This window comes from Gopherus flavomarginatus, chromosome 1 (genome assembly GCF_025201925.1).
Source record: "Gopherus flavomarginatus isolate rGopFla2 chromosome 1, rGopFla2.mat.asm, whole genome shotgun sequence".
NCBI lineage: Eukaryota > Metazoa > Chordata > Testudines > Testudinidae > Gopherus > Gopherus flavomarginatus.
The window spans coordinates 119,536,581-119,560,243 of NC_066617.1; the positions used below are offsets into that span (position 1 = coordinate 119,536,581).

At 45.3% G+C, this 23,663-nt stretch overlaps 3 protein-coding genes and 1 pseudogene across 12 annotated transcripts in view; 1 reads left to right on the forward strand and 3 right to left on the reverse strand.

Moving 5' to 3' along the window:
• The window catches only part of LOC127058850 (aldo-keto reductase family 1 member C3-like), a 202,559-nt gene that overhangs the window by 116,772 nt on the left and 62,124 nt on the right, over nucleotides 1–23,663 (reverse strand). The gene's annotated exons all lie outside the window — the stretch shown is intronic.
• LOC127058943 (aldo-keto reductase family 1 member B1-like) overlaps nucleotides 1–23,663 on the forward strand; it is a 172,035-nt gene that overhangs the window by 42,201 nt on the left and 106,171 nt on the right. The window lies entirely within an intron of this gene.
• LOC127058826 (perilipin-3-like) overlaps nucleotides 1–23,663 on the reverse strand; it is a 159,033-nt pseudogene that overhangs the window by 21,194 nt on the left and 114,176 nt on the right.
• The window catches only part of LOC127058910 (aldo-keto reductase family 1 member B1-like), a 171,845-nt gene that overhangs the window by 8,423 nt on the left and 139,759 nt on the right, over nucleotides 1–23,663 (reverse strand). Inside the window, exons 1-5 of one of the 5 annotated variants that reach the window (XM_050969377.1) lie at nucleotides 15,378–15,629; nucleotides 10,720–10,887; nucleotides 6,017–6,133; nucleotides 4,335–4,412; nucleotides 3,135–3,257 (exon numbers count right to left, since the gene is read on the reverse strand). The exons of 1 other annotated variant lie outside the window; for it this stretch is intronic. In XM_050969377.1, coding sequence (XP_050825334.1) covers nucleotides 3,135–3,257; nucleotides 4,335–4,412; nucleotides 6,017–6,133; nucleotides 10,720–10,887; nucleotides 15,378–15,443 — 552 coding nt within the window. In that variant the 5' untranslated portion in view covers nucleotides 15,444–15,629. Of the gene's footprint in view, nucleotides 1–3,134; nucleotides 3,258–4,334; nucleotides 4,413–5,742; nucleotides 5,855–6,016; nucleotides 6,134–10,719; nucleotides 10,888–15,377; nucleotides 15,630–23,663 lie in introns of those variants that run through there. 3 more of the 5 variants (XM_050969406.1, XM_050969423.1, XM_050969434.1) reach the window with 3 other exon arrangements.

Here is a 23,663-nt window from a genome sequence, read left to right on the forward strand (position 1 = left end):
TTTTTAGCATTTGGCCAGCAGGAATCTTCCCAGCTACTAGCCATGCGGTTGGGGGGGGGGGGGGGGGGGAGGGGGAGAGAAAGGGGGGTGATTAGCAGTGATCTTCCATGATACCAGCCATGCAGTGGGGGGAGGGGTAAAGCAATTCTAGAGAATTGGATTGGGGATGGGAGGGGTTGGTGTCTGCTGCTCCTTGTTAACAGGAAAGAAGCAGCACAGGGAGAAGCTATATGCCTTACCATGACAGCCTGCAAGCTGAATTGTGATGCCCGGACCTGTGTCGGTGTTGCTCTGTTACACCAGAGCCGCAGGCACTCAATACTAAAAGATTCCAAATGCGACCTTGTAGTGAAATCACATGTGCTATGTAAGGTGAATAGTGTTATTCACTGTGAAAGAGTATAACCATTTTTCTGTAAAATGTATCTTTTATAATCCTTCTATCACTATTTTCCCCCACTCATGCAGCTGCACATTTTTCAAGCCTCCCTACTCCATCCCGAAGGCTAGCTCAGATAAGGCGGAGGAAGAAGAGGACACGAGATGAAATGTTCTCAGAAATCATGGAAGTAACCTGCAATGAAAGAGCTCATCTGAGGGAGTGGAAGGACGTAGTAGCAAAGTACAGCAAAGATGCCAGTGAACATGAGGACAGGAGGGACGCTTGGGATGAGAGGTGTAGGCAGGAAGATCAACGGTGGCAGGCTGCAACGCTGGAGCTGCTGTGTGATCAAACTGACATCCTCCGACGTCTGGTAGAACTTCAGGAGGAGCAGCGGGGTCACAGAGTGCCGCTGCAGCCCATGTTTAACCACCCTCAGTACCCACCATGTTCCATGTCTTCCTCACCCAGATGTGTAAGAACGTGTGGGGGAAGGCTTTGTGCACCAGCCCACTCCACCCCCGTGGACAGTCCAACCAAAAGGCTGGTCATTACATTGACATGTGCTTAATGGCCTTTTCCTTCCCTCCTCCCAAACCACTCCCAGGATACCTTGTTATTTCTCTTCCTCTTCTTATAAAAGCATGTAATTTAAACGAAAGGGAAGGGGGGGGGGGGTTACTTACAGGGAATGACTTTTAATAAAGAATACATGCTTTTTAAACTATAGTGACTTTACTTCCATAAGCAAGCTGTAATCGAAGGGGAGGGTGGACTGTTTACAGGAGGAGTCAATAAAGGATGGGGAGGTTCATGAAGGGGAAACAAACACAGCAGTCACACCATACTGTGGCCCATGATGAAACTTGTTTTCAAGGCTTCTCTGATGTGCACCGCTTCCTGGTGAGCTCTTCTAATCGCCCTGGTCACTGGCTGCGTGTAATCAGCGGCCAGGTGATTTGCCTCAGCCTCCCACAAAGGTCTCCCCCTTACTTTCACAGAGACTGTGGAGCACACAGCAAGCAGCAATAACAAAAGGGGACATTGGTTTGGCTGAGGTCTGAGTGAGTGAGTAATGGTCGCCAGTGAGCCTTTAAACGGCCAAATGCACATTCTACCACCATTCTGCACTTGCTCAGCCTGTAATTGAACAGCTCCTGACCACTGTCCAGACTGCCTGTGTATGGCTTCATGAGCCATGGCATCAAGGGGTAGGCTGGGTCACCCAGGATAACTACAGGCATTTCAACATACCCAACTGTTATTTTCTGGTCTGGGAAGTAAGTCCCTTGCTGAAGCCGTTTAAACAGAACAGTACTTCTGAAGACATGAGCGTCATGAACCCTTCCTGGCCATCCTACGTGTATGTTGGTGAAATGTCCCTTGTGATCCACCAGTGCTTGCAGCACTACTGAAGAGTACCCCTTGTGGTTTATGTACTGGGTGCTCTGGTGCTAAGATAGGGATATGGGTTCCATCTATCGCCCCTTCCCCACAGTTAGGGAATCCCATTGCAGCAAAGCCATCCACTATGACCTGCACATTTCCCAGAGTCACAACCTTTCGTAGCAGCAGCTTCATGATTGCTTCGGCTACTTGCAACACAGCAGCCCCCACAGTAGATTTTCCCACTTCAAATTGATTCCCGACTGACCGGTAGCAGTCTGGCATTGCAAGCTTCCAGAGGGCTATTGCCACTTGCTTCTCAACTGTGAGGGCTGCTCTCATCTTGGTATTATGGCGTTTCAGGGCAGGGGAAAGCAAGTCAAAGTTCAAAGAAAGTGCACTTACACATGCAAAAGTTGCGCAGCCACTGCGAATCGTCCCATACCAACAAAACTATGCTGTCCCACCAGTCTGTGCTTGTTTCCCGGGACCAAAAATCGGTGTTCAGTGGGTAGAATCTCCCCCATTACCAGCAGGAGCTCCAAAGTGCAGGGGCCCGCGGTTAGGGAGAAATCAGTGTCCATGTCCTCATTACTCTCGTCACGGCGCTGCTGTAGCTGCCTCCTTCTCGCCTGCCTTTGCAGTTCATGGTTCACCATAGACTGCACGAGAATGCGCGAGGTGTTTACAACGTCCACGATTGTGCTATTGATCTGAGCAGGGTCCATGCTTGCTGTGCTATGGCGTTTGCTTTCAGTTCACCCATGAAAAAAGGTGCGAAATGGTTGTTGTCTGCTGCTTTCAGGAAGGGAGGGGTGAGGCTGTACCCAGAACCACCTGTGACAGTGATTTCTGCCCCATCAGGCACTGGGATCTCAACCCAGAATTCCAAGGGGCGGGGGAGACTGCGGCAACTGTGGGATAGCTACGGAATAGCTACCCACAGTGCAACGCTCCGGAAATCGATGCTAGCCTTGGACCATGGACACACACCGTCGAATTAATGTGCCTAGTGTGGACGCGTACAACTGACTTTATAATATCTGTTTTATAAAACCGGTTTAAGTTAATCCAAAATTATCCTGTAGTGTAGACGTACCCTGTGTCTCAGCTTCCCCACTGTAAAATGAAGATGATACTTATCTCCGTTGTAAAGCATTTAGTTCTTTTCAATCAGGAAGATACGTAGCTCTAACAGTGATTATTAACATTCACTCCCTCAGCTGCCCCTTCAGAATTCTAGAAGGGCTGAAAATGCATTCTGTGCCTACTCTGCCTGCTCCCTACCTCCCCACTGTAAAAGAACTGACATGATCAGATCCTCATGATCTCAGAGACATCGAGCTGTTGCCTTTAAGCAGCTTACCTGGTTGTTGGCAGGCCTGTATTTTAACCCAGGCTTGTTCAAGAGTCTCTCAATCTGTTTGTGGTTAAAGTTGGAGATTCCAATGGCTTTCACCAGTCCTGCATCCACCAGCTCTTCCATAGCCTAAGGGGACAAGAGAATCTGAGTCTATGTAATCAGATACACAAGGTACGGCCTACATAAGGCATTCTTGCTGCCAACATGGTATATTTCTTTGATGATAACCAGTGATAGGACACTTGGTTGGACTCATCATTATGTTCTGGAGTCCACCAGGGAAAATGAATGCAGAGAGAACAGTGTTTTTCACCCTCTTCTCGGAGATTTCTTTTCTGGCTATGAGGTTTTTATGCATTTTTATTCATCATAAGAGTGAGTTTGAAGAGACCTGGGTCAGAGAGTCCATTATTCTGCCAGTGTTGGGTTATCCTCAATATTGTGGGTAGTATTTAAACCAGGGGTCAGCAACCTTTCAGAAGCAGTTTGCCAAATCTTCATTTATTCACTCTAATTTAAGGTTTTGCATGCCAGTAACACATTAACATTGTTAGAAGGTCTCTTTCTGTAAGTCTATAATAGATAAGTAAACTATTATTGTATATAAAATAAACAAGGTTTTTAAAATGTTTAAGGAGCTTCATTTAAAGTTAAATTAAAATGCAGAGCCCCCTGGACCAGTGGCCAGGACGCAGGCAGTGTGAGAGTGCCGCTGAAAATCAGCTCAGGTGCTGCCTTTGGCATACGTACCATAGGTTGCTTACCCCTTATCTAAACCTACAATTCTCCTTTTACTTCTGCAAGTAATAAGCAGAGCTGAGAATTTTCAACAAAATGCTAAAATTTCAGTGAATTTACTTTGACTATGTCTTGACACACTGTATGTTTGTCAGTATTCTAGCAAAGCAGTTTTTCTAGCCAGAAATTTAAGTTTGAATCTGAGGGAACTTAAAATTTAACTCACAGAAAATGTGAATGTAAGTTACCCAAGGCAGCCAGTCATGGAACAAAAGTATCATCTGACTTGCATAAATATACAGTGCAAATTTGGGAATATTTACATAGAATTCTAAGTGATGTGCAAACCAAGAATGAAGGTATTTACAAATAATTTTGAATGAATTATGAATTTTTCACAGAAATCAAATAAAATAGATAATCTAATCAGAGCCAAAATGAATCTCAAACTGCAATAAGACTCACCTCCCAAGTGTCCAGAATATCTGTGTCACTGGGCAAGACCATGCCTCTCTCATCCGCGGGAAACAGCTCCTCTCCAGCCTGGCAATGCAAGGCAGAAAGTCTCAAATCGTTCTCTACTGAATTTTCTGCTGAAAGACTAGAATTCTTGGGAAGTCAGACTGAACTCAGATTCTGTATAGTAGCTCGAACTCTTAGGGCAGAAGAAGAGGAATAGTAACTCCTATTTAAGTAGTTAACTTACTCATTCCAGCAAGGTCTCCCTTCCTCATGCTACACATGCATCATTCCAGCCACAGAATCCACCCCAATAAATATGGCTAATTCTGTGGCTGGTCTGCAGTTCAGTGACAGATCCAGCAAAATAGAACAGTGACCCACCATAGTACAAGTGCACCTGGGTTACAGGTTTATTACTTACGGGTGTAGCAAAGCACAGTTTTTACACATTGTCCCATCATGTACATAATGGGACATTTCTTTACTAACCCAGATTTATATTTGACTCCATCTGCTGCATGAGTGATGGTGTGCTGTTGCAGGTCTTTAGTGGGAGACTATGTCTAGATTGCAGGGAATGGAAGAAAGACCATGGAACAGACTGTGTGCATAAGTTACTGTCTATGCTCTTGCTATTATGAAAAGCTCCCTTTCCTAGGCTCCTTTACAGCCTGCCTGCAGTACTGTGATACCAGCACAGCCTCACTTCATCTGCTTTGTCCACCTTAAAGATACTGGAGAGTGCATTTGGGAGTCGCACAGAATACCAAGGAGAAGGTATTTTTAATCAGGCTCTAAACGGAAAAGAGCCAAGACAAAAAAGAGTCAAAGTGAGACATCACCTGCTTCAACCGTATCTTAAATCTGCATAGGGGCTTTACAATGAAAGTTGCCACTTCTGAATGCCAGGGAATACAGAACAAGGCTCTTATGGCAGATGGTAACTACAACTTTGTAGTGTGCTTAGGGATTCCAAGGGCAGCAGGTGGGTGTCAGAGAAAAGAGAAATTAAGAATTTATTTCACTGCCTGCTGCTTAAGTAAGGCCATGTCTACACCACCGGTAGATCAGTGGGGTTCGATTTAGCAGGTCTACTGAAGAACGCTCTCCACCGGAATGAGAGGAGTAAGGTAAGTCGATGGGATATGCAGTGTAGACACTGCAGTAAGTCGACCTAAGTTACGTTGACTCCAGCTATGTTATTCATGTACCTGGAGTAGCGTTACTTAGGTCGACTTACCCCAGTAGTGCAGACAAGGCCTAAGAGTGCTACTAGCAACAAAGAACAGACTTATTGTTAAGAAGCAAGAGATACAGCTGTCTGTCCCATAAAGAGACAGACAAACCAGTACACAAGGAATTGGTAATCAAATGGTTAAAAAGGTATAAACTGCCCTGTCAAATGGGATACCTGGATTTGATCCAAGATTCATCTCTTCTTGGATCAACAGGGGCCAGGAATGTGGCAGAAGCAGCATGCTCAGCTTCAGGGATGAAAGCCTTGTTTGCACACTCATTCAGTAAAGCTGAATAAGCAGCACAAGAAGAGTGATGCTGAGATACCCTCAAGGAGGATACCTCCAGGGTAAGAGGATTGGGGCTGTAACAGGATAGCTTATCAGGAGGACAGTGCTTCTCCAGAATCTGTCAGGAAAAAGCAAAAAAGTATTAAAACACTACAGTACCTTAAATCCTAAAGGCCAGTGAATGAGATACAGATCCAGGTAATTCAGTTTCAACGCATCAAGAGTTTTCTGGCATGCTCCCTTCACCAGAGATTTCTCATGGAATGTGGACCACAGCTACAAAAGGAAAAGCAAACAAAACAGTGACCTCACAAGCAAATGCTCTTACAAAGCTCTCCCGAACAGGACAAAGGGTACATCTTCACTACCGGCTGTATCGGTGGGTAGCAATTGATTTCTTGGGGATCGATATATCACGTCTAGATGAGACGCGATGTATCGATCCCCGAATGGCTCCTGTCGACTCTGGAACTCAAACAATGCGAACAGTGGTAGCGGAGACGACAGGGGGAGCCACGGACATTGATCCCGTGCAGTGAGGATGGTAGGTAACTCGATCTAAGATATATGCAACTTCAGCTATGTGAATAACATAGCTGAAGTTGCGTATATCTTAGATCGATCCCCTCCCCTAGCATAGACCAGCCCTTAGTCATCTCACACCTACAAGAAGCAGGTTTGGGAATATTACTACCCTCATTTACAGGCTCAATCTGTGAGCAGAGACAGAGGGAGAGGTTCTTGATGCTAGTATTTTCAGTAGCAGTTTACTTGATAAAATTGGGTTCTGACAGATTAAGATGGTAAAACAATTCCACCAGTTAAGGCACCAACAAAAAGCCACTTATTGCAAGACATAGTATTGGGAAAGAGAAAACTAAGCACTACAGAGTAATGAAGCTTTTCAGCCATCTGTATCCAGAAGCAGGGAGATGGGAAAAACCTCCTGCATGAGTTTGACTAGCATTCTGATTGGATCACCTAATTTAAGAGCCTAGATAAAGAACGGTTTCAAACACAAACCCATACAATGCAAAAAGGTTATTTGGGCCCCCATGTTTCTGAATTGTCACATGGATCTGGATTAAAAAAAAAGTACTTAGCCACTTTAGTCACATCTTAGGCTCCACTGGGAACCAGGAAACTCCTGCCAAACCCAGCAGGCACCTAAACTCAATTGGCACCTACCTTCTCAGGGTAAAAGTTCCTGAAGTGGCTAAGTTTCTGCCTCTGGGCATGCTCACTGCTGCCCCCCATCCTGCATCTGGCTGTCTAAGTCCCAGAGCAATGCACAAGCCAGGGGAAGATAGCAGTTTGTCCGCCAAAGTCACATTCGGGGCCCAATCCAGCAGGCATGTTCAGAAGCCCACTACCAGACCATGTATAATTCAAAATCTCACCAAGGGGCCCTCACCTGGGATGTGGAGGACCCAGGTTCAATTCTCCCTTCAGACAGAGGGGAAGAAAGGATTTGAAGAGATGTCTTACCTTTCAGGAGAGTGCTCTAACCACTGAGCTTTGGGAATATTCTGGTGTGGGTCTCCAATCCTTAAGGAAGCTACTCCACTCCAGATAAATGAGAGGCGTTCACTCACTACCAAGTACAATCATCTTCTGTGGGAGTTATGGGTCCTCAGGTGGCTAATAAGACCCATCCTTGAACCACAAGTTCTATTACACTGAAGGCAGATGTTTGCAGGCTCAGCAGGAGGGCCACTCACCATGACTGGAGACCAGTCTCTCCTTCCTCCTGCACCTCTTGTCCTCTTCAGCTTGTCAGTGAGCAAGTTCAAAATGCAGGCGACCATCACGTAGGACTTCAGTCCATATTAAGCCACCCCGGGCAAGTGTCTCCCAAGTGTCAACGTCAATATTACACTTTTTTATGTTGTCCTTCAGCAAGTCCTTATAACGCTTCTGTTGTCCACCCGCACTACGGTGCCCTTCTTTCAGCTGAGAGAATAGGTCCTGTTTTGGGAGGCGATTATCTGGCATCTGGACAACGTGACCAGTCCAGCAGAATTGCTGATGGATGATCATTGCCTCGATACTCCTAGTCTTTGTGCCTCTTCCAGAACACTAATATCGGTGCACATGTCTTCCCATTTGATCTTCAGAATCCTACAAAGGCAGCGTTGATGGTGCCTCTCAAGGACTTTCTAGTGTTGTCTATAGATTGTCCAAGTTTTGGACCCATACAGCAGTGTTGGGAGAATGGCTCGATATGCAAGAAGCTTGGTGTCTGTTTGAATGTCATGATCTTCAAAAACCCTGTGCTGTAAACCAGAAAAAGGTGCATTGGCACAGTTTAGGCGATTTTGAATTTCTGCATCAATATCTGCTTTTGATGAAAGATGACTTCCAAGGTAGCAGAAATGATCAACATTCTCCAGTACCACTCCATTGATTTTGATAGATGGGGCATGTAATACCTCATTTGGAGAGGGCTGATTGAGCACTTTAGTCTTCTTGATATTAAGAGTGAAACCATGTCACGTGTAAGCATTGGCAGACACATTCAAGATAGTTTGAAGATCTCTCTCAGAGTGGGCAAAGATTGCCTTGTCATCAGCATACTGAACAGTTTTCCATCCATTCTGTAATGGATTTCAATGCAAGCTGTAAACTTCCAGCAATTAGGTAAAGCACGATGGCAATAAAAACTGCAAACATGGCTGGAGCAATCATACAGTCCTGTCTGATTCCTGTTTGTACTCTGAAAGGTTCATTCTGGGAGCTAGTGCTGCTCAGAACAGTCACTTTCATGTTAGCCTGAAGCAATTTTAGGACATGGATGTATTTATTGGGACATCCAATCTTAGAAAGTACAGTCCAGAGGGCACACTATTCACTGAATCAAAGGCTTTAGTTAGATCAATAAAGCCATGTACAGTGGTTGGTTTTGCTCCCAACTCTTTTCTTGCAGCTGCCATGCTGTGAAGATCATATCCACAGTTCCATGACATGGTCAGAAACCACTCGGTGACTCTGGTAAAATTTCTTCTTACAGGGGCAGAAGGCGGGTTGCAAGGACCTGCACCAGAACTTCTCCTGTAATGGCTAGGAGGGAGATACCACGATAATTTCCAAACACCGTTTTATCCCCTTTCTTGAAGGCAATCTCCTCCTTATTCAGATTTTAAGGATAAGCGGGTAAAGCTGCCAAATTAGCTCTGGTCCATCATCTTTAAAGATTTCAGTGGGGATCCCATCTAGACCTTCTGCCTTCTTGTTCTTCATCTGCTTGGTGGCATTGTGTACCTCATACAAATTGGGAGGGTCTCCAAGCTCATCCCTAAATGGTCGTTGAGGGATTTGCTCAAGGACTCCATCTGCAACCACAGAATTATGGTTAATGAGATCTTCAACATGTTCTTTCCAGCGCGAACTGATGGCTTCGTTGTCCTTCAAAAGTGTGATTCCATCCTTAGAGCGAAGGGGATTCATACCATGGCAAATTAGCCCATATGTAGCCTTGGTGGCACTAAAGAAACAGATGTATTGTGCATATCTGCGAGATGTTGAGTTCTTGTGCTTTCTCAGTCCACCATTTGTTCTTGAGCTCTCCAGTTTTATATTGGACTTTTGCCCTCGCCATGACATGAGCTTCTCTTTATATTACAATTTATGTCCAGATAAATAATGGAAAAGCAATTGGAGCAGAACTACTGGATGCTGGGTCTCCCAAGTGGGCATCCTAATGACCATGCTACAGAGTCATTCTTATGTGCACGCAAAAGAATCCCATAGCTCAAAGGTTAGCCCACCCTCCTGAGAGGTGGGAGAGCCCTCTTTGAATCCTCTTATCCTCTGCCTGTGGGGGAGAATTGAACCCACTGGACTAGTGATCATACAGTGGATAGCATCACCACTTTGTGTGGTGTTAGGCACCCACCTGATCATTCTCACAAGAAGCAGTTTACCTGCCTAAGGTGCTTGACATTAAGAGAGCAGTTCTTATTTGTCAATCACTAGCAGAGACTGGTGCCTATTTCAGAGAGAGGGGTGGGGCTTGGCAGACATCTCCCAAACAACATCTCCCATTGGTTAGGTTAAACGGCTCCCCACCTAGCAGGCTGGCTTTTGTGAATCACATTCTTAACTGTCCCATCTCTCTCCATTCATTGTACAGGAGCCCAAGCACTTCACTCAGACTTTGGGAATTGCAGCATGCTCCTGTGATTTTCTAGGTGCCCAAAAGTTAAGTGTTGCAATAATGAAACACCTTTCTGAATATAGGCCACAATCTCAGCAAGCCACAACCTGGTCCTCCTTCCAGCAGCAGAAATGGAAAGAGACACAAATGGTAGCTTGCTGCATTGGCCCCATTCTGGAAGTTGCACTGAAAGTGGGGCGGGGGTGGGTTAGGTATCTTGTAGCCCCTAACACCCACCCATGATTCAAGGAGTTCAGTAACTCAGTGAGAGGTTAGGAATCTATTACAGGAGTGAGTGGGTGAAGTTCTGTGGCCTGCAAGATGCAGGAGATCAGACTAGATGATCACGATGGTCCCTTCTAGGTCTTAGGTCCAGCTCTAGGTTCTACATTACAAGCTCAGCATGCCAGGCAAAAACAGTGGTCCCTTCCTCAATCACTGGAAGGGCACAGTATTCCCACCTCCATTGCTAGTATGTTCACTAGACAAGAGCCACTCCAAACAGGAGAGGATCCAAGATGTCTTTTATTCTCCCTGTGCACGACCTTTATACCCATCCCACATGAACATGTGAATCAGGAAACACAACAAGGGTGAAATGTACCACCTCTTGAATTGCTTTAGAACCACAGAGTCAGATTTTCCTCCAACACCTGGGGTTCACTGAGTCGGCCCCATGACCTTGATCATCCTGCCAGAGCCATACCTTACTGACGACAAAGAGGTCCTCTCGTTTCACAACCCCTTCTTTGATTTTTTGCTGGATCCCATCCCCTACTTCATTCTCATTCTGGTACACGTAGGCACAGTCAAAGTGGCGGTATCCAATGTCAATGGCAGCCTTCACGGCATCCTTTACTTTTCCTGGGGGAGACTAATCAAAATAATAAATTAAAAAACACACAGACACGACTCTAAAATATCCCATTTCCCAGGTGCCTAGAGGCTCAGAAACCCCAATAAAGTTTATTTCTCCTATAGTGTTCACCTCCCAGGCATCTGGGCACCTTGCAATCATAAGGAAAAAGGCCCCTCTGTGGTTGTCTAGTAATTGTTATTGTCTGACTTAATGGCAGCATCCATCAATGCATCTAGCAATCCATCCTGCATCTCACTTGGATAGTTTAGCAAAACAAAGCTGCCTCACACCATGACCCTACTCTGGATAGCTGTCAATGAGCTATTTCTATGTGAGAGGGCTTTTTGGCAACACCCTTCGAGTGGTCCTGGGAAAAGAGCTATCCTGGGAACTAGCTGTCAAGGCTTATTCCCCACTCTGGCACTTCGAGTGCAGAAGGTGAGGGCCTGCAAGGATTCTAAAAATTATTACTGGCCACTCCAGGCTTGTATTAAACTCCCAAGGTTACAGCTTCTCTCTGACCTTGCATGGTTAGATGTTGCCACCACTCAAGTGCAAAAAACTCTTTTGGAACCCAGGAAGGCGCACTTGGGAATTCCCTCCTGTGGGGTACCTTCAAGCCCTTTCACCCACAGGGAAGAGCTTAGAAAGAATACAAAGGAAATCAGCTGTTGCCAACAGCTAATTAAACAAATGCACAAACCTCTTAGGGACACAAAAATTCAGTCCTGTTCTTGAAAAAGGTAAATCTTATTTAGAACAAAAAGAAAATACATCTGGAACTTAGGCTTTTTGCTAGGTTTTAAAAACTGATGATTTTTCATACCTGGCCCAAAGCTTTACACAGTATAGTTCCAGCTCTGTCTCTGCTCTGTCCCCTCTCTCCAGAGAACAGAAAGACAAGGGAAATCCTCCCCCTCCCCCATATTTAAAAAAGCTCTAGCCTTCCCATTGGCTCTTTTGGCCACTCCCTTTTACCTATGGGCTTTACTTCCTTTATCTGTGAAGGGTTAGAGAACAGCTACTAACCGGGATTTTATAGCTAACTGGCTGGCTGGATGTCCATAAAAGGGAGCTCCTCCCCCACACCCTGCCTTCATTTATCACATTAGCAGAAGAAGAATCCCATCTGACCCTACGAAAGGCAGTGTGCTGCATTGGGAAAGGCAAGGGACGGAGTCAGATGACCTAAGTTCCGTGTGATGTGGGGCAGATGACTTGACCTCTGTCCCTCATCTGTAAAGTGAGGATACTAATAACCACCTTCTTTGTAAACGTTTTTCAACTCGACAGACAAGAAGCGCTACAGAAGGGCTACGTATTAATGATTATACAGGGAAGCATCCCACAGGAGGGGAGGCTGGGGAGATGCAGAAGCTTCCCGATCACTAAAAGTGTGCAATCACCACTTTGAAAAGAGAATAGGTAGCCAGAAGTAATATGGCAGATAGACTGCTGAGGGGAGGAAGATTTCAAATGTTATATAAAGCATGGTCAAAAGAAAAAAAGAGGGCTTTTACAGCAAGGATTCTTAGAGGTAGCCTCCTCACCTCAGAATGCACTCATCTCACAGTACAGCAGGGGAGTCACTTAAGTATCAATGACCAGTCCTACTGTCTTGAATCCCTGCACTTTGGGCATGCAGGTGAGATTGGTCTTCTCAGGGGAAGCATTAAGTATTTTCCTGCCAACCATGGGAAGTAATCCTATGACAGCTGAACGGTTGCAAACCAGGAACTTGCCACAGTACCAGAGCTGCAGCTTTGTCCCTCAGGGCACATGACTAGACAACAAGATGTAGACCAGTCCACTGACTGACATCTATGAACCAATATTAGATTTCAGAGTTTGCAGTGTGTATTAGACAAAAGAATTAGAAGAACATTTTGCTCAAGCAAAAAAAAAATTAAAAAAAATCAGAGAGCGTCTGCATTTTCAGGTATTGCATACATCCAGCTGTTGCTGCTGATTGCTATTTGATTTTGTTCCAATTCTGCTGGTCCAAAGTTGCTTGAAATACTAAAGTTGGCCTAAAACACTGGCTTGCTGCTCTCAAAAGGTAAAAATAAGCAGACACTGGATTTCAGGTTTTGCTATGGTATATCCTGCCACCCAGCACTTGGGGCCTGCATAAGGTAAGTGCTCTATGAAGGATCAGTATGTGATCCTTGGCCTGTAAGAGGCCAGTGGGAAAGAAGTGGGGAGAAAGAGACCTTAAGGAAATTATTTATATGAACACACAGCACATAGGCACTGACTTCAGCTCCCACCAGTGGGTGCTCAAATCCCCCTCCCCTCCACCCCTGCTCCTTCCAGCTCTTCCCCAAAGTCCCTGCCCCAACTCCTCCCCCTCCCTGCCCCTATTCTGACTCCTTCCCCAAATCCCTGCCCCAGCCCTGCCTCCTCTTCTGAGCATGCCATGTTACCATTCCTCCCCCTCCCTCCCAGTTTGGCAGGGCAGGGCAGGAAGCTGAGCAGAGAAGTGAGGACATGGCACACCCAGGACAGGAAGAGGTGGGGTGGGGGGAGGGGAGTTTGGCTGCTCGTGGGTGCTCAGCACCACTAATTTTTCCCTGTGGGTGCTCCAGCCCCAGAGCACCCATGGGGTCTGCGCCTATGACTCAGTAGCCATTATGACATTGTTCAGCAAGTCACCTATTCTATTCCACTGTAGCATGCTGTTTGAAATAGCATTTTACAGGATCGTATGAGACACTGTCAGCTTTGTGGGACCATATAATGCTGAGCTCTGTCATAAGACATACTTACAAAGGGATACACTTCCAAGTTGCAAGTCAGGTTGGAGTTTGGGCTATGAACCCCTCCTTCCTAGGCATCAGAGCCCAGACTCTAGCCTGAGCTGCAACTTCAATGAATTAGCCCTGCTACCTCATGTCAGTCAACCCAGCCTGGCAGGCTCACTACTGCAGGCTACCTAGACACACCTTACTTTACAGATGCCAAGCAGATTACAATTTTGGATCACCACCCTGCATTAACTTAGTATTGGAACCAGCATATTAAGCACTGGATTGCAAAACCATTGCACAAAGTTGACATAGAAAAGTGCTTTTAAAAGTGTAAAAATAGCTCTGTTTACTTATAAATCTGTTTGGAACATAATGATTTCACAGATAGAGAGCATGAGTAAGTTTAATGACATTTTAACAAGATCCACTGTCACAAATTTGCCATCTCTCAAATAATAACTGCAATATCGCTTTGCACTTCAGTAGGACTTTCTAAGAAAGGATGCTCTTTACGAATATTAATCCTCTCAACACCCTTGTAAAATAGGTCAGTAATATCCCTGTTTTACAGACAAAAAAAGCAAGGCATGAATATTTTCCTCAAAGTCACATACAAGTCTGAAGTCAGAATTAGGAACAGAACCCAGAAATCTAAACTCCTGGCTGTATTAACTAAAATTATAGTTCTTTCAGTCCCCTTCCCCCCCTCCCATTATATGTGTTGCTAGTTATGAATCACCAATCACACACTGTACAGTACAAAAAACAGAAAGTCCCTGCCCTGAGCTTTCTAGAAACTACTCTTGTATGTTATTTCACTATTAAAGTGATACAGACAAACTTCATGAGACTTAAGGTGATATTCTTTTAAAACACAAGTAATAAAAAAAATCTAGGCCAATAAAAAACTTTAAAGAAAAGGCTAAAAAAATCCAGCTGTTTTGAAACAAAAGGTTCTCTTGCAGTATCTGAAACCCAAACATTGCAGAAGGGCCTAAAAGTGAAACTGACTCCTTTGGTTTTTAATCCAATCAGAGAGAAGTAGTAAACGGAAACTTGGGCACTGACAAGGAAAATGCGTTTTTAAAATGCAATTTTTTTAAATAGAGGCAGTTTTATCTGTAACAGAGGCAAAGAAATTAGGCCAGAATACACTATTTTTAAATTGACAGTACCTCTTTAAATACACCAAATTCCTAGTCAAATTCTGGAGTGCAAGAAGCCTTTACACTCCTCTCTCCCCCCCCCCCGAAAAAAATGCATAAATTACACCCGACGCATTATGTGCCCAACAACTTTGAATAGCTACTCTCAGACGCAGCAAAGGCTGGATATGGAAGCATGACACACAGCAACAGTGTTACATAAGGGCCAACAGCGATTCCAGGGGTGAGTACACTGAGCGCATACAGATACCCCCCCACCCCGCATCCCAAGCCTTGCGGACGCATCAGGGGACAGGACGCTTTCCGCGGGGTGGGGGGGAAACAAATCTTGCCAGCAAGAAAACCAAATCGTTTGCAAGGGAACTACCCGGTGCTCAGCAAGAGCCGGGGGCGGCCAGAGCTGCCTGCCCTGTAACAAGAAGCCAAGCCGAGGCCGGCAGTTTTGGGCACACACTTTGCAAAGGGAGGACCAGATACAAACAGATCAGCAGTTCTGGAGGCAGCGATGAGGAACGGATGCAGTGTGCACCCGAGCGCAGGCGGCCGCTCGGTACCATGTCCTAGATCCCACTTGCTGCAATTACGGTACCTTCCAGGTGCCAAGCCCCAGGATGGGCATCTTTGCCTTAGTGTTCAGCTCCACGTAGGTCCCCATGACTCCCGCTCTTCAGCCTTCCCCGGATCAGGGCCCGGGAAGAAAAACAGCAGCAGCCGCCCTCTTTATAGAGACTGGCCCCGCCCCTGCAGCTGGTCTCTGAGTAGCGGCTGCGGTGGGCGGAGAGAGCAGAGATTGGGAAGGGGTCCGGGTGGGGGAACGCGGTGCAGAGCAGCAGCCGAGCCTACCGCCGCCCGTGCACGATAGGCTGGGCAGGCTGTGGGCATGCGTTTCCTTGTAGCATTAGCTGCAGGTGTTGCACAGACCTTGCCTAAGTTGCCTGCAGCCTCCCCACTGTTGCACGGGCCAGCTCTCCTGTTGGAATTTTCTGCAAAGAGTGACACAGAGGAGCTTGCAGATTCCTTCCTCCCCCAGTTTACCCAAACCTCAAGGGCAGCCAATGCGGGCTATTTTCTGCTGAGGACAGAGCTTTCACGTACCAGCAAAGGCCATACAGTGCAGTGTTGCTGCTGCTCCTGTCCTAAACAGACCCTTGCTTCATTAGACCCTTACAGATTCATTCAAATGTGGAAATAAGTGGAACTCACTATCTTTTTTTCTTCCAAGTACACTTCACTTCAATTCATTGGGCAGCTACACATTTTCTTAACTATGCACACAGGAACTGCTTTTAATGTCAACAGGACTCTATTTTAATACATTTAAGTCACACCTGCACTTTGCCAGGTCATCCTTATTATCATCTTGCTTTCCCCAGGACTATTCAGTTCTGCTAGAACTGAAGTAAATGTCTCATGATCTGCAAAAAACAGAGATGAATGCCATTAAAAGTTTTCATATAATGCATTGACTCTAGGTCTAATCAGGTTTCCCCATTCAGTAACAGGGGATGTTAACTAGCAACGCATCTGTTGGAAAAGAAATACAGCAAAACAGGCATAGCCACAGGTTACCCAGGCCCACCTAAATTTGAACAGGGAACACCTGGCAGCCTGCGTCCTTCCATCCCCGCCAATGACTTTCAGTTCACCTGCAGGTGAGTTGGGTGGGAGCGGCATGGAGCCCTCCTAGCAGGCAGCGGCACGGCACGGCACAGCAGGAGGGGCCAAGCCCCCTGGCTGGAGGAAGCCCCACCTGTCCCTCTCTCTCCCCACCCCCCGGCTCGCTAGTGCACTCCACTCGCCTGGGCTGCTCCACAGCTGTCCTCGGGACTGCAGTCATTGTGTCACCACCACCCTCACTGTATGGGGAGCCACCAAGTAAGTGGCACCGAAAGTTTGATACTCTCCACTCTCACCCTGCAAAATGGTCAGTGCTGCAATGTAATTTGAGATGTAGATTTCTCCTTGTAGGTTCCCAAAGTTTGCAAAATATCAAGAAAAAGTGGCTGGTTTTTGTTTTGGGTGGTGGTGGGTTAATTTGTCTTTCCTCCCCGCCCCCATACAGCAGCACATGGCAGAGGAAAGCCTTGGACACACACGTGCCTGGCCTATTCCTACCTGCCCCCTTCCCTGCTTCCATGCTGTTATTGATATAAACTGGGACCATATAGAACATGGTTTGCAACCAAGGGCCTGTAGTGGCACCAAATCTTATGTAAATGGGGTCATATAAGATGTCTAAGACCAGGTTATGGGTTACTGGTTATGATTATGCTGTCTGTATGTCTGTATCATTTTGTAGTTGAAGTTATGAGTATTGGCTGTATACTGTCTGTATTTCAAATTTGTGCTGTATTTCTGGGAAAAATCCCAGACAAATGGGTGTTAGCTCTGCCTAGCCCGCTTGATGGCCCATTAAGGCCCATCAGCTACACAATTGACCCATTGAGAGAAGGCAGATACGCCTTGTAACTCAGCAGGGTGTGCAGGAACTTGCCCATGTGACTGCAGACTCCATTTTGCTGTAATTTTCCACAGTAAGAAGAAAGATGTGTTCTTACACCTGGAAGAGCCTACATAAGGCTGATGCCTCATCTCCATCTTGTCTTCAGTCCTGCTTCTTACCTCTGGAGGGACTTTGCTACAAACTGAAGCTCTGAACAAAGGACTGACTGACCCATCCTAGCGGGGATGTACTCCAGAGACTTGATTTGAACCTGCACTTTACTCCATCTCTGCTACAAGCCTGGACTAAGAACTTTGCCATTACTGCATGTAATTGATTCCATTTAAGCAATTCTAGCTCTCATCTCTACATTTTTCCCTTTATGAATAAACCTTTAGATTTTAGATTCTAAAGGATTGGCAACAGCATGATTTGTGGGTAAGATTTGATGTGTATATTGACCTGGGTCTGGGGCTTGATTCTTTGGGATCGAGAGAACCTTTTTCTTTTATTGGGGTGTTGGTTTTCATAACCATTCTTCCTCAGGATGAGTGGGACTGGTGGTGATACTGGGAGACTGGAGTGTCTAAGGAAATTGCTTGTGTGACTTGTGGTTAGCCAGTGGGGTGAAACCGAAGTCATTTTTGTCTGGCTGGTTTGGTTTGCCTTAGAGGTGGAAAAACCCCAGCCTAGGGCTGTAACTGCCCTGTTTGAGCAATTGATCCTGAATTGGCACTCTCAGTTGGGTCCCGCCAGAACCTCATTGTCACACATGCTCATCTCTGCCTGGATCCCTTCCCTTCCCCTGGCTGCCAGCCCCCTACCTACAGGCCAGTGCTGTAGCTAGGAGTGGAAATTCCCCACCCACACGAAAGTTAGGGCCCACCCAAATTTCCAGTCCTAGCTTTGCCACTGCACCAAAACATAACATGTCTAATAAGTTCTTGTAATGTATTAGGAATAGGGTGACCAGACAGCAAGTATGAAAAATCAGGACAGTGCGTGGAGGGGTAATAGGAGCCCATATCAGAAAAAGACCCCAGAATTGGGACTGTCTGTATAAAACTGGGACATCAGAGGGATAACTGGGTTAGTCTGGATCTGTAAAAAGCAACAAAGAGTCCTGTGGCACCTTAAAGACTAACTCTTTGTTGCTTTTTACTGGTCACCCTAATTAGGAATAACTTTTTGTTGCAGAAAGTGCAGGAAGTAACGAGAGGGACAGCCATTTTAGACCTGATTCTGTCTAACAGGGAGGAATTGCTAGTGAATCTAAAGGTGGAAAGCAACTTGGGTGAAAGTGACCATGAAATGACAAATTTCATTATTTCTAAGGAAAGGGAGGAGTGAGAGCAGTAGAATAAGGGCGGCTTTAGGAAGTGCGGGGCCCAATTCAAACATTTTTGGCCGGGCCCCAGCAGGGATGATTAAAAAAAAAAAACATGTAAAAAAAGCCTTTCATTTCTTAGCAACCGGTTCCCTATAAAAAGTTCTGATTTAAGGGATGTGCCACAGTATGTATTTTTTGTACCAATAGAGTTACCACACGTTCATATTTTTAATTTTAAAAATTCCTTCCGGATGGCAATTGAAGAACCAAAAACCCTGACATGTCTGGGAAAACACAGATGTATGTTAAGCCTACCAAAAGTTTTTTAAAAAAGATGGGCCTGAACTAGAAATGAGCTCCGTTTCACACGTGTGGGTCTCCGTTACTCCCTGGGGGTGTGCTAAGGTGACCAGATGTCCTGATTTTATAGGGACAGTCCTGATTTTTGGGTCTTTTTCTTATATAGGATCCTATTACCCTCCACCCCCTGTCCTGATTTTTCACACTTGCTGTCTGGTTACCCTAATGGTGTGCACATGTGTGGGTCCCAGCTGCTCCCTGCCCCCCTCATTGAAGGAAGTGTGCAGGCTTACTGCCCCGGGAACTGCAGTGGACATGGGGCTGGCTGGAGGCAGGGCAGGGACTGACTGGAGGTAGGATCTGGCTGCAGGCAGGGCAAGGGGTGCGGGGCTGGTTGGAGACAGGGGTGTGTGGGGTGGGCTGGCTGGCTTCTGGCAGGGCCACAGGGGCATGTGGCATGGGTTGGCAGGGCTGGAGGCAGAGCAGTGCGGGACTGCCTGGCTTCAGGCATGGGGTGTGGCAAGGGTTGGCTGGAGACAGGCTGGCTGCGGGCATGGGGTGAGGACTGGCTGCAGAGAGGCTGGTGCAGGCAGGGCAGGGGATGCGGGGCTGGTGCGGGTAGGGGGTGCAGCAGTGGCTGGCTGCAGGCAAGGGGTGCAGGTACAGGGGGTACAGCCCATCCTGTATGGTGAATTCCTCCTCCTCCACCAGGGTAGCAGCAGCAGCCCGGGGCTCAGGGGCTATTTAAAAGGCCTGGGGCTCCCCTGCTTCTACCACCCTGACCATTTAAATAGCTGTGGGAGCCCTGGGGAAGTGGAGGCGCTCCAGCACTATTTAAAGGGCTGGGGCAGTAGAAGCAACAAGCGTCCCAGACTTTTTAAATAGCCCCACAGCCCTATCCCAAGGCTCCAGCAGTGGAGCCCCAGGCCCTTTAAATTGCCTCTTGGGGAAGCCGGACCACCCTGGTACAGCGCACCGGCTCTTGCCAGTACCCTGTACCGGGGCTTGGGCATGGGGTCCTCTCTAGGGGCGGGGCCAGATTCAGGGGAATTGGTTGAATTGGCCTAAAGCCGGCCCTGAACAATGAAGTTTAAAAAAAAACCCTCCGCAGACTTTATCAAGGTTACAGAACTGGTAGGCAAGGTCCCATGGGAACAAAATCTAAGGGAAAGGAGTGCAGGAGAACCGGCAGTTTCTCAAGGAGACAATTTTAAGGGCACAACATCAAAGTATCCCAACACAAAGGAAAGATAGGAAGTATAATAAGAGGCCAATATGACTCCATCAGGAGCTTTTTAACGATCTGAAAATCCTAAAAGAATCTTACAGAAAGTGGAAACATAGACAAATTGCTAAGGAAGAGTACCAAAGCATAGCACAAGTTTGTAGGAACAAAATCAGAAAGGCTAACTCACAAAATGAGCTACACCTAGCAAGAGGCATTAAAGGCAATAAGAAGAGATTCTTTAAATACATTAGAAGCAAGAGAAAAAGAATGACAGTGTTTGTCCTCTGCTTAGTGGGGAAGGAGACCTAATAACATCAAGAAGCTGAGGTGTTAAAAGCCTATTTTGCTTCAGTCTTCACTAAAAAGGTTATGTGAAAGTAGAATGAATTATATTGTGAAAATAGAAAGGATTAAAGAAATGTTGTCTGTATCTTTAAGCAAAGATGTTGGAATGTTGCAACCAGGTGTCAGGAATACAGACATTAACATAGAACAATTGCACCGTTTAAGGGCAATTGGTGAAGCATTAGCCTTAGATCGATAACAGTTAGTAAAGAAATAGGATATGCATGCTGTGCCCCAGGTGAATTTTACTGTTTTGATATCTTTGTCCCTTTGTCTAATTCCCGCTCTTTTATCTCTATAAATAAGACTGTTTGAGCCTTGCATGGGCGCTCACATATTCTGAATGTTATTGGCAGAGCACTGTGCTAATAAAACAGAGTGGTCTGACAAATTGCGAGTCCTGATTCTAACTTTGACAATTTGGAGGTTCCACCGAGATGGCAACCGTCTTCACTGGGGCTGTGTGATTCCTGACTGTTTTTGTGGGATGACCGTGGCAGCCAGCACCTGGGCATTTGGCCCAAGCGGTCCCCCACTAGAGCGGAAAGGCGCACAGCCACAGTGAGGTCTACGCCATCGAACCTGTTGGTTCCCACTCTGTTCTGGTAGGGATCCCGGGATCTGACATCAGGAATCTGGTCAGGTAATTATTTCTGTGTTTTATCCGGACTGAGGACTGTCCTGTCTCTGTGTCTATCTGTCCTCTTGTGGAGTGTTTGAGTCTGGGTGCCATCTCTGTCTGGGGATCGGCCGACCAAGGGGTTCCTGTCCCCGCGGTCTGAGTGAGTGGAATCTGCACAATTGCAGCCGCACCGCACTTTGGGTAAAACCCTTGGTGTGAAAGCAAGGGCAATTGAGGCAGTAGCCTGTGGGCTCCTTTTGTGTGTTGCACTGGGCATTGCTCTGACGAACCCGAATTTCCTTCTTGTGTGATTGGTGTGTGAAGTCCTCCTGTATGGGTAACCAGACGTCTAAGTCGGGACAGTTCCCTAAATGAACGCCGGCTCATTTTATGTATTTAGGATGGGTCCGGATTCCTGTAAAAAGGGTCCAGACTCCTGTAAATTTCTGGGAAAATGGTCTAGGCTAACTCAGGGGGATCCCAAAACTCAGTAGCCACTGTTAAAATCTTGGAACAAAGACTGAGTGGACATCTTAAAAGACAAACTCGGCCAACCTAAAACTAAATTTGCTAAAGGAGAGGTTAATTGTTTCATGCAGTGGTGGCAAGAGGCAAATCATAGGTGGACAAAATCAAAACTGGCCTCTCTCACTTATTCAAATAATAAGTTAAAAGCTTTATTAAAAGCCTCCTCTCCCACCACTAGACCGAGCGCTCCCCTTTACCCCGTTCTCCAAACCCCGGATCGATCCAAACCCTTTCATACTCCCATCTCATTGTAAAAAGGACAAAAAGTCCCTTGTTCTGTTCCCCTTTGTTGTCTGCCTCAGAAACTGATTGTTTATAGTGTCCCACTACCAATTCAGCAAGAGGGGGGACTCCTCAACTAGCCCCCACCCTTCCTGGTCCCTTTCCTTGAACATTTCTTTCAAAATTGTGAAATGACCACAATATCACTCACAAATGGTTCATTGAAAAAAGCAGGATCGGGCCCAGACAAGCAGGCAAACAACAGATAAAGAAACAGGTTGAAAGCCCTAAGGGAATAGTGTCAGGAGTAAGAAAAATAGTAAGTGCAGGCATGAACCCCTGGAACAATACTTAAAATAGTGAAATCTGAGGTGATAAAGGTGTCATTTTGGGACATAAACAAGTGATTTAAGGAAAGAGAGTAAAAGTTAACTCTATAGAGGCTGGAGAGAATTAAGCAGTTAAATTTTGTGGAAAATGTTAAAAAGGACCATGTTAAAGAGAGAGAATTCTTGGTTTCTTTGCAGCCATTCTGAAGGGAAAATGGGCCCTTTTCCAGAAGAGTGCCTGTAAATAATCCATATATATATATATATATATACAGCTATGCAAAAACAAAGCAGTGTAAAAAAAATGTTAAGGAAAAGAAAATGTGTATGTATCTATTTGTGAAAATATGTAAAGTTCTAAGAATCTAAACCAACACATCTGGTTTGTAAAACTCCTGTTTTGTAAGTGTAAGATAAATTGATTTTGATTTTGTTTTTAATGCCACTACAAATTCATTTGACTCTAATTCAAAGTTGCAAAACTGACAGACCTTTTTGCAAGACACAGGTAATTAGTGTTGTTTGGCTTTGGGATTTAGCATTTAACCCTTAAGGGGTAACTTGATTCTTTACAAAAATTAAAATGTTTTTAAATAAATGGCTGCAATAGGGCAGTCAAAATCAGGAGAATAGGTAGAGATTCTAGAGTCTGTTTGTTTGGTTTGGTTTTTTTTTTGTAACAATAGCAGATAAGAGCTGTAATGAAAGGATAAGAAATTAACAGTGACCTTCTGAAGCAACAGCAGAGGTGAGGTGCACAAAACAAAAAGAAGCAATGTTAAAGACACTGAGCCTTAAAATGGCTCTGTGTAATCAGACTGTCACTTTGATAAGGATACATGAAAACTCTGTAAGAACAAAAGAAACAGTTACACCTTATGTAAAAATTGATATGGCTAATGTTTTTGAAAAGTTATAGTATAGAAAGAATGTGCATTTTCCCTAGGACATGTGTAGTGTATATTGTAGAAAGGGATGTAAAAAAAAAAAAATGCAAATGAAACATGCTGCTGAATTAAAATCCTATTAGGGCTTCAAAAAGAGCCGCAATAGGCTGTGTTTTCTTTTTCAGATCCCTGTGTGTTAAGACAGAGTCTCTGAGCTCTGCTGATGGCTTTGAATCCAAAAGCCTAGCCTGTGTTGATGCAAGTTATCTAACTGATAAAGAAAGGTGAGAACTGCCAGCACAAAAGAAGCTGCAAATAAAGAACATAGACTGCCTACATAAAAGGCATGGTATAACAAGATACCTTTTATAGATTTGATGCTAATATTAAACATTAAAATAACTTTAATGTTAGTAAGTACCCCTGTAACAACTTGTAGTGTGTATCATTTTTGAAAAAAATCCTTTAAAGTAATATGGTACTGATGCTTCTCAGCTATTACCTGTAAATAAACTTAAAGCTTAACACAGCAGGAAAAACATTACAAACTTGGTCTGCTATATAAAAGGCAAAACTTAAGGTACACCACCTCATGAATTTAATAACTAAACAGTGGAATAATTTTTGCATAACCCTTAAAA